Genomic DNA, 11,327 nt, shown 5'->3' with positions numbered 1-11,327 from the left:
CTTCATAAAACATGACTTAGTAGTTGGTGGAGAAACCCTTGTTGGTGATCACAGAGGTCAGACGTTTCTTGTAGGTGGTGATCAGTTTCCACACATCTCAGGAGGGATTTTGTCTTCTTTACAGATCTTCTCTAAATCCTGAAGGTTTCTTGGCAACTCGAAGTTTCAGCTCCTCCATAAATTTTCTATAGGATTAAGGTCTGGAGACTGGATAGGCCACTCCATGACCTTAATTTGCTTCTTCTTGAGCCACTCCTTGTCTTGGTGGTATGTTTTGGGTCATTGTCATGCTGGAAGACCCATCCATGACCCATCTTCAGTGTTCTGGATGAGGGAAGAAGGTTCTCATCCAATATTTTACAATACATGGCCCCGTCCATTGGACCCTCAATGCGGCAAAGTCGGCCTGAACCTTTATCAGAGAAACAGCCCCAAATCATCATGTTTCCACCTCCGTGTGTGACTGTAGGGATGATGTGTGACTGTAGGGATGATGTGACTGTAGGGATGATGTGTGACTGTAGGGATGATGTGTGACTGTAGGGATGGTGTGTGACTGTAGGGATGGTGTGACTGTAGGGATGATGTGTGACTGTAGGGATGATGTGTGACTGTAGGGATGGGGTGTGACTGTAGGGATGATGTGTGACTGTAGGGATGATGTGTGACTGTAGGGATGATGTGTGACTGTAGGGATGATGTGTGACTGTAGGGATGATGTGTGACTGTAGGGATGGTGTGTGACTGTAGGGATGGGGTGTGACTGTAGGGATGGTGTGTGACTGTAGGGATGGTGTGACTGTAGGGATGATGTGACTTTAGGGATGGTGTGACTGTAGGGATGGTGTGTGACTGTAGGGATGATGTGTGACTGTAGGGATGGGGTGTGACTGTAGGGATGATGTGTGACTGTAGGGATGATGTGTGACTGTAGGGATGATGTGTGACTGTAGGGATGATGTGACTGTAGGGATGATGTGACTGTAGGGATGATGTGACTGTAGGGATGATGTGTGACTGTAGGGATGATGTGTGACTGCAGGGATGATGTGACTGTAGGGATGATGTGACTGTAGGGATGGTGTGACTGTAGGGATGATGTGACTGTAGGGATGATGTGTGACTGTAGGGATGATGTGTGACTGTAGGGATGGGGTGTGACTGTAGGGATGATGTGTGACTGTAGGGATGGTGTGTGACTGTAGGGATGATGTGTGACTGTAGGGATGGTGTGTGACTGTAGGGATGGTGTGTGACTGTAGGGATGGGGTGTGACTGTAGGGATGGGGTGTGACTGTAGGGATGGTGTGACTGTAGGGATGATGTGACTTTAGGGATGATGTGTGACTGTAGGGATGGGGTGTGACTGTAGGGATGATGTGTGACTGTAGGGATGATGTGTGACTGTAGGGATGGGGTGTGACTGTAGGGATGATGTGTGACTGTAGGGATGATGTGTGACTGTAGGGATGATGTGTGACTGTAGGGATGATGTGTGACTGTAGGGATGATGTGACTGTAGGGATGATGTGTGACTGTAGGGATGATGTGTGACTGTAGGGATGATGTGTGACTGTAGGGATGATGTGACTGTAGGGATGATGTGACTGTAGGGATGATGTGACTGTAGGGATGATGTGACTGTAGGGATGATGTGACTGTAGAGATGGTGTGACTGTAGGGATGATGTGACTGTAGGGATGATGTGTGACTGTAGGGATGATGTGTGACTGTAGGGATGGGGTGTGACTGTAGGGATGATGTGTGACTGTAGGGATGGTGTGTGACTGTAGGGATGATGTGTGACTGTAGGGATGGTGTGTGACTGTAGGGATGGTGTGTGACTGTAGGGATGGGGTGTGACTGTAGGGATGGGGTGTGACTGTAGGGATGGTGTGACTGTAGGGATGATGTGACTGTAGGGATGATGTGTGACTGTAGGGATGATGTGTGACTGTAGGGATGATGTGACTGTAGGGATGATGTGACTGTAGGGATGTGTGACTGTAGGGATGATGTGACTGTAGGGATGGTGTGACTGTAGGGATGATGTGACTGTAGGGATGATGTGACTGTAGGGATGATGTGACTGTAGGGATGATGTGTGACTGTAGGGATGATGTGACTGTAGGGATGGTGTGACTGTAGGGATGATGTGTGACTGTAGGGATGGTGTGACTGTAGGGATGATGTGACTGTAGGGATGATGTGTGACTGTAGGGATGATGTGACTGTAGGGATGATGTGTGACTGTAGGGATGATGTGTGACTGTAGGGATGATGTGTGACTGTAGGGATGGGGTGTGACTGTAGGGATGGTGTGTGACTGTAGGGATGATGTGTGACTGTAGGGATGGGGTGTGACTGTAGGGATGATGTGTGACTGTAGGGATGATGTGTGACTGTAGGGATGGGGTGTGACTGTAGGGATGATGTGTGACTGTAGGGATGATGTGTGACTGTAGGGATGATGTGTGACTGTAGGGATGATGTGTGACTGTAGGGATGATGTGACTGTAGGGATGATGTGACTGTAGGGATGATGTGTGACTGTAGGGATGATGTGTGACTGTAGGGATGATGTGTGACTGTAGGGATGATGTGACTGTAGGGATGATGTGACTGTAGGGATGATGTGACTGTAGAGATGGTGTGACTGTAGGGATGATGTGACTGTAGGGATGATGTGTGACTGTAGGGATGATGTGTGACTGTAGGGATGGGGTGTGACTGTAGGGATGATGTGTGACTGTAGGGATGGTGTGTGACTGTAGGGATGATGTGTGACTGTAGGGATGGTGTGTGACTGTAGGGATGGTGTGTGACTGTAGGGATGGGGTGTGACTGTAGGGATGGGGTGTGACTGTAGGGATGGTGTGACTGTAGGGATGATGTGACTGTAGGGATGATGTGTGACTGTAGGGATGATGTGTGACTGTAGGGATGATGTGACTGTAGGGATGATGTGACTGTAGGGATGTGTGACTGTAGGGATGATGTGACTGTAGGGATGGTGTGACTGTAGGGATGATGTGACTGTAGGGATGATGTGACTGTAGGGATGATGTGACTGTAGGGATGATGTGTGACTGTAGGGATGATGTGACTGTAGGGATGGTGTGACTGTAGGGATGATGTGTGACTGTAGGGATGGTGTGACTGTAGGGATGATGTGACTGTAGGGATGATGTGTGACTGTAGGGATGATGTGACTGTAGGGATGGTGTGACTGTAGGGATGATGTGACTGTAGGGATGATGTGTGACTGTAGGGATGATGTGTGACTGTAGGGATGATGTGTGACTGTAGGGATGGTGTGACTGTAGGGATGATGTGACTGTAGGGATGATGTGACTGTAGGGATGATGTGACTGTAGGGATGATGTGTGACTGTAGGGATGATGTGACTGTAGGGATGGTGTGACTGTAGGGATGATGTGACTGTAGGGATGATGTGACTGTAGGGATGATGTGTGACTGTAGGGATGATGTGACTGTAGGGATGGTGTGACTGTAGGGATTGGGTGTGACTGTAGGGATGATGTGACTGTAGGGATGATGTGTGACTGTAGGGATGATGTGTGACTGTAGGGATGATGTGACTGTAGGGATGGTGTGTGACTGTAGGGATGGTGTGACTGTAGGGATGATGTGACTGTAGGGATGATGTGTGACTGTAGGGATGATGTGTGACTGTAGGGATGGGGTGTGACTGTAGGGATGATGTGTGACTGTAGGGATGGTGTGTGACTGTAGGGATGATGTGACTGTAGGGATTGGGTGTGACTGTAGGGATGATGTGTGACTGTAGGGATGGTGTGTGACTGTAGGGATTGGGTGTGACTGTAGGGATGATGTGACTGTAGGGATGGTGTGTGACTGTAGGGATGATGTGACTGTAGGGATGATGTGACTGTAGGGATGGTGTGTGACTGTAGGGATGGTGTGACTGTAGGGATGATGTGACTGTAGGGATGATGTGTGACTGTAGGGATGATGTGTGACTGTAGGGATGGGGTGTGACTGTAGGGATGATGTGTGACTGTAGGGATGGTGTGTGACTGTAGGGATTGGGTGTGACTGTAGGGATGATGTGTGACTGTAGGGATGGTGTGTGACTGTAGGGATTGGGTGTGACTGTAGGGATGATGTGACTGTAGGGATGGTGTGTGACTGTAGGGATGATGTGACTGTAGGGATGATGTGACTGTAGGGATGGTGTGTGACTGTAGGGATGGTGTGACTGTAGGGATGATGTGACTGTAGGGATGATGTGTGACTGTAGGGATGATGTGTGACTGTAGGGATGGGGTGTGACTGTAGGGATGATGTGTGACTGTAGGGATGATGTGTGACTGTAGGGATGGTGTGTGACTGTAGGGATTGGGTGTGACTGTAGGGATGATGTGTGACTGTAGGGATGGTGTGTGACTGTAGGGATTGGGTGTGACTGTAGGGATGATGTGACTGTAGGGATGGTGTGTGACTGTAGGGATGATGTGTGACTGTAGGGATGATGTGACTGTAGGGATGGTGTGTGACTGTAGGGATGGTGTGACTGTAGGGATGATGTGACTGTAGGGATGATGTGTGACTGTAGGGATGATGTGTGACTGTAGGGATGGGGTGTGACTGTAGGGATGATGTGTGACTGTAGGGATGGTGTGTGACTGTAGGGATTGGGTGTGACTGTAGGGATGATGTGTGACTGTAGGGATGGTGTGTGACTGTAGGGATTGGGTGTGACTGTAGGGATGATGTGACTGTAGGGATGGTGTGTGACTGTAGGGATGATGTGACTGTAGGGATGATGTGACTGTAGGGATGATGTGACTGTAGGGATGATGTGTGACTGTAGGGATGATGTTCTTAGGGTCATAGTCACCATTTTTCTTCCTCCAAACACGGCGAGTCGAGTTGATGCCAAAGAGCTGAATTTTGGTCTCATCTGACCACAGAACTTTCTCCCCAATCCTTCTTCGAATCATTTAGATCCGGGGTAGTGAATTAAAATTCAAGGAGGTCTGGTCTCTAAAAAAAAATTTATGGCCGAGGTCCGAGTCTGCACCATGAATGATTGTATGCGTCTGCTTTCCTTTTCTTGGCGCAGGCCGCACTTTTCTTACAGTTTCCTCCACACACTCTGGTAATACTCTATAAATGTCCCCCAATAGTGTTCCCCCCTTACATCAGGTGCCCCTAGCAGAGTAGATCATTACATTGGGTGCCCCCATCAGACTACCCCCATAAAGCAGTTGTCACCACCAGAGTACCCCCTTATATCAGGTATTCCTGACAAAGTGCCACCTTACATCAGGTGTCCCCATCACATCAAGTGTGCCCAGAGTGCCCTCTTAACATATGTGCCCATCAGTGTTCCCCCTTTAACATAAATTGTGCCCATCAGCATGCCCCTTATTTTGTTATGGGGCACTCTGGTGGGTACATTCATGTGATAAGGGGCACTCCGGTGGGTACATTCATGTGATAAGGGGCACTCCGGTGGGTACATTCATGTGATAAGGGGCACTCCGGTGGGTACATTCATGTGATAAGGGGCACTCCGGTGGGTACATTCATGTGATAAGGGGCATGCTGATGGGCACATTTTGTTGTGGCAATCAAGGGGTATGAATACTTTTTCCAGGCCCTGTAATATACAGGTAAAGAATAATACATACAAACATACACAATGGCACACGGGTCGCTGTTCAAACATTTATTTTTATTTTTTTTCTTTAAATAGTGTTTTTTTTTTCTCTCTTTATAAAACATCTTTTCAATTCACATTCTATTCACAGATTATTAACAAAGAAAAAAACGCAGTCACTCTCCAAACACGTCTTTGGCAAATTGGTTTCTCCTTCCAACGCGGCTTCTCTTGTGACGTCTGGTACAAAATATTCAGTTTACAGAAATAGAAGCATATCTGTATATATTCATATATAATCACTGATGAATCCCAAAAAAGTATTAAATAACAATTAAAAAACAACAAAAAAAACAAAACAAAAACAAAAAATACATTGTATCAAATCTTCACTCTCTCACACAAACCTGACACATTGTAAGTGCATGGAATTCTTTTTTTTTTAATTTAAATCCCACATCCTCCGGGGGAGGGGGGGGGGGGGGATTCTGTCCAATAAAGAGGTGGGGGGGTGGCTGTAGATTTCATACGGCTGGGGTCGGCCATCTTTGTTGTGTGCGTGGCGCGATTCGTGGGCGAAGCCGACTTACCTTCCAGAAAGGGAGCACAATTCACACGGCAAACTGCATCGCAAGTACTGACAAAGTGACAAGCTCAGGTCGCTGGACGTTTTTTGTTTTTTTTGTTGTTCCCTTTTCAGCACACGAACGAACAAAAAGAGAAGAATATTGATCAGAGAGGGCCATGCAAAGTGACAAAAAAAAAGTCTTGGTCGAAAAAAAAAAAAAAAAACGCATCTCCTTCACAAGCAGCAAAATTCATAAAAAGTCGCGGCCTTCTCACTTCTGTACATAAAAAGTGGACAAGAGGGACGTGGGGGCGTCACCTCCGTGGCACGCGCGTCCGTCTCCATGGAGACCGGGGGGGGGGGGCAAACTTCAGCACATAGTGTGTGGGGGAGGGGGTTCTCAGGGGCCCCTCCCTCTAGGAGATCTTACAGCTGTTCCTGGTACAGTCTTTGGGGGGGCTCTGAGGAGGACGGATGATCTTTGCTTTTTTCAGGCTGTTCCTCTTGTTCAGGTTGTTGGCGGTGATCGAGTACGAGCGACCGTGCATCATTCTGGCGTTCAGTCCGTTGGCCATGGAGAAGGACTTCAGATGGCTTCGTAAGGCAACTGGGAGGGGGAGCTTGTCCACCAGGTGGACGGGGGTGCAGGAGACGATGGCTCGGCAGCAAAGGTCTTGCAGGCTCAGTACTGTTGGGGGTGATAGAAATACGAAAAAACGAAAAAGCGTCAAAACGAGTCAATATCAGATCACAAGGATTCAATTCAAGAGGAACATGAAGCTTATAGAAACCCAAAAGCAAAAAATGCAACATAGTGCAGCTTACCAGATTTTAGGGTCACCATACACTATACAATCTTTCAAATCATTTTTACTATTTTCCAATAAAAAAAAAAAAAAAAAAAAAGGGGGGGGGTATACAATCCACCAATCTGATTGTTTAATCAGATTAGATCTACCATCACCTACAGTGGAAGGACCTACCTGATTTGGTGAAGTGCGACTGATCATATATTTTTTTCCCCCAATGCAGTGCAAGGCAATCCATATCCTCGCACCGCGCGGTGGCGAATACAACTGTATGAAATGTCCCTTTGTGACATTTCAATAAAGTTTGTTGAACCACTTTAAGACCAGGCCTTCTTCCGGCACTTTTTCTTATGTAACAATCAGTTAATTATTTTTGGACTTTTCTGGACGGGTTTTTTTTTTTTTTTTTAACGTGAGAATTGTTATTTATTTCAATTTTATTATTTTTTTTATTTAGAATTATTATTTATTATTTTGTATTTTATTATTGCATTTGAAGGCAATAACGACATTTCTTTTGCTAGAAAATTTCTTAGAACCCCCTAAACATTATATATATTTTTTAAAGCAGAGGCCCTAGAGAATAAGTTGGTGGGTTTTGCAATTTTTTTGTCACACAGTATTTGCACAGCAATTTTTTTTTTAACTTTAATGCAAAAAAAAAAAAAACAAAACACAATACATAACCCAATTTTGGTAATGTATAGAAGATGATGTCACCCCGAGTTTAAATGATATTTTAAATTATTATTATTTAAAGTAGTTTAAATTTTAGTATTTTTTGCTAGAAAATTACTCGAAATCCCCAAACATTATATATGTTTTTTTAGAAGACACGCTAGACCAGGGATAGGCAATTAGCGGACCTCCAGCTGTTGCAAAACTACAGGTCCCATCATGCCTCTGCCTCTGGGTGTCATGCTTGTGGCTGTCAGAGTCTTGGTATGCCTCATGGGACTTGTAGTTCTGCAACAGCTGGAGGTCCACTAATTGCATATCCTTGCACTAGGGAATAAATTGGCGGTCGTTGCAACTTTTTATGTCACATGGTATTTGCGCAACAATTTTTCCTTGAATTAAAAAAATAACAAATCAGTAAAGCCCAATTTTTTTTTATATAATGTGAAAGACAATGTTACGCCGAGTAAATTGATACCCAACATGTCACGCTTCAAAATTGCGCTCGTGGAATGGCGGCAAACTTTGACACTTAAAAATCTCCATAGGCGACGTTTAAAAATTTCTACAGGCTACCAGTTTAGAGTTACAGAGGAAGTCTGTAGGATTATTGCTCTCACTCTGACGATCGTGGCAATACCTCGCATGTGTGGTTTGAACACCGTTTACATATGCGGGCGTGGCTTACATATGCGTTCGCTTCTGCGTGTGAGCTCGGGCGGGACAGGGTGCTTTAAATTTTTTTTTTCTTATTTCTTTTTGATTTTTACACTGTCCCTTTAAAAAAAAAAAAAAAAAAAAAAAAATTGGGGATAATTTTTATTCCTATTACAAGGAATGTAACCATCCCTTGTAGGAGAAAAAAGCATGACAGGTCCTCTTTAATGTGAGATCTGGGGGGGTCAAAAAGACCTCAAATCTCATATTTACACTAAAATGCAATAAATAAATAAATAAATAAATAAATAAATAAAAAGAGTCACCTCTACCGCCGCCGATAAAAGTGATCTTGTGGCAAATCTGCCACAGAGACCACTTTTATCCTAAAGTGGACCGCCCGCCGTTTAAGAAAATACCGGGGTTATGGTAGCCATCTGCGTACAACGACGGCGGGCTGTCCGGAAGTGGTTAAAGCAGAGGCCCTAAAGAATAAATTGGTGGGTTTTGTCATTGTTTTTTACGTCACATGGTATTTGCACAGCATTTTTTGGGGGAAAAAATACTCTTTAAAATTTTGATGCAAAAAAAAAAAAAAAAAACACAATACATAACCCAATTCTGGTAAAGTATAAAAGATTTACGCTGAGTAAATAGATACCTAACATGTCACACTTTTGCTCGTGGAATGACGCCAAACTACATTACTTACAATTCTCAATAGGTGAGGAGGCTTTAAATTTTTACAGGTTAAAAGTTTTATTTATATTTACACTTTTTTTATTTATGTTTTATTTATTTTTACACTGTCGCTTTCATTATTTATTTTTTTAATCACTTTTATTGCTGTCACAAGAAATATAAACATCCTTTGTGGCAGCAATAGGCACATGACAGGTCCTCTTTATGGAGACATTTTGGGGTCTTTAAGACCCCAGATCCCTCCTCTGCCCTTAAAAGCATTCAAAACACCAAGACCTGTGTTGTGCGAAATGCTTTTGTTTTTTGAAATTGCGCCAATTACATCCGGATAACCAGAAAGTGATGTCAGGTAACGCTTCATCGTTACCATAGCTGGGAGCCAAAAAAGCTGATCCGCGCTTCATTCGGCTCTCCAATATGCCGTTGGTAATCGGGACTCCCGGTGGGAGACACAAAGTATTATTGTTTATAAACATTGTTCTGACAGGAAATAGAGAGATACAAAGTAACATTGTTTATAAACATTATTCAAATGGGAGATAGAGAGATACAAAGTAACATTGTTTATAACAATTGATCAGATAGAAGATAGAGATACAAAGTAGCATTTTTTATAAACATTGTTCAGATAGGAAATTGAGAGATACAAAGTAACATTGTTACTTTTGAATCTACTCTGTTTTAGTCAACATCAAAAGGATTGCATAAATTAAAGTAATTAGACAGTAAGAAAAAAATAAATAAAAAAAATGTAAGCAAATTTGTTACTATTTAACCATTTGTGAACTCCCCCCCCCCCCCCTAATGAGCACCAAAAAAAAATATCCCCTTTAACTAATATTTTCCTGCCAATTTTTATTTGTATTTCTATTTTTTTAACCATAATTATTTACAACTGTTTTCTTTTGTTTGTTGATCTTTATAGTGTCACAATAATTCAGCATTTAAAAAAAAAACTTTTGGAAATATTTTTATATTAGAATCACAATTTTAGTGTCATTCTAAATTGGAGAGATTTTAGAGTAAAATGTTTTTTTTTTAACCACTGAATACAATAGAAACAAAGTGCATTTTTTTAATTGTTTAACTTTTATGCATTTTCTGTCTATAGATTGTATAAAAAAAAAAAATAATTTTTGCAAGACAAATATCAGCAGAAGACTTTTTTTTTTTTTTTTTTTTTTTTAATAATTTGTTAAATCAACAGATTTAACAAATTGCGTCCCAAGAGGTGTACAGATATGAGAGTTCACCGGGTTAAATCCTATTTGAGATTTTTAGTAAATGGGGTATACAGATTCTTGATCCAGCTGTAAGAAATAAAAAAGTTTGGAGTGAATTTCCAGAACGTTCGCTTCCAGGGATATAAAATGGGGATCTCATAATTCAAGTCATGCTATTTAATAATCTGACCTGCAGGTGGCAGTAGAAAGCTGTTGCAGTCACCACTGACATCCTATACTGGCTGGATAAGGACTGTCACAGGTCACGGGTCAGGGGTCACAGGTCAGGGGTCAGAAGTCACAGGTCAGGGGTCACAGGTCAGGGCTGTATACAGCACCATATGAGATATATGAACCTCAGAAGGATCTATTATACCGGCTTTGCCCTGAAGAATGGAGGATATGCCGCCATCACCTGCGGCGGTTCCATAGATAGACACACAAGACGCAGAACGATCGCTCACCCTTGTTCGGCCTCCAGAGGCGGTCCATCCCGTGCCGCATTAGGACGATCCGCGCCAGCTCGGTGAAGGACTCGGTGATGTTGAAGTTGCAGAGCGGGCTGACCTCGAAGAACGTCATCCCCAGGCGTTCGGCGTAATTCTGGGCCTGGTCCGTGGACACCTGACGCTTGAACGCCAAGTGCAGCCGGTTGCCCACCAGGATCTTGGGCACCCCCGGAGCATGCTGGGAGATGACAATAAAAGATGCTTATTAGTCGCAGAGGAAAAATTGGAAGAGCGGAATCTATTGCAGTGTGCAACTCCAAAGTCGTGCAATTTCTACTGAGATTTTACACTGCAACTTTACATTGCGACTTTCCAATGCGACTTTAAGGCTCATTCACATTTGTGCGACTTGTCATGCAACTCTGGACATCAAAGTCGCAGGACAAGTCGTACCCTATGATTTTCAATGATAACCACTCATTAATATGCGATTTAAAGTTGCAGCGACTTCAAAGCAGTTCACGCGCTACTTTGGTCCGACTTTCAGGCCCAATTTACACTGATCTGACTTCGGAGCAAGTTGCATCAGAA

General features: G+C 43.7%; 1 protein-coding gene across 1 annotated transcript in view; it reads right to left on the bottom strand.

Moving 5' to 3' along the window:
* Window positions 1-5,704: 5,704 nt before the first annotated feature.
* Window positions 5,705-11,327, bottom strand: part of LOC141113735 (ras-related protein Rab-40B) — a 110,242-nt gene continuing 104,619 nt past the window's right edge. Inside the window, exons 6-7 of the mRNA XM_073607020.1 lie at window positions 10,752-10,974; window positions 5,705-6,906 (exon numbers count right to left, since the gene is read on the bottom strand). Of these exons, the coding sequence (XP_073463121.1) occupies window positions 6,635-6,906; window positions 10,752-10,974 (495 nt within the window). The 3' untranslated portion in view covers window positions 5,705-6,634. The remainder of the gene's footprint in view (window positions 6,907-10,751; window positions 10,975-11,327) is intronic.

This window comes from Aquarana catesbeiana, linkage group LG12, assembly GCF_042186555.1.
Source record: "Aquarana catesbeiana isolate 2022-GZ linkage group LG12, ASM4218655v1, whole genome shotgun sequence".
In the NCBI taxonomy this organism is placed as follows: Eukaryota; Metazoa; Chordata; class Amphibia; order Anura; family Ranidae; genus Aquarana; species Aquarana catesbeiana.
The sequence above is the reverse complement of the archived record's forward strand: the minus strand, read 5'-3'. Positions and strand labels throughout refer to the sequence as shown.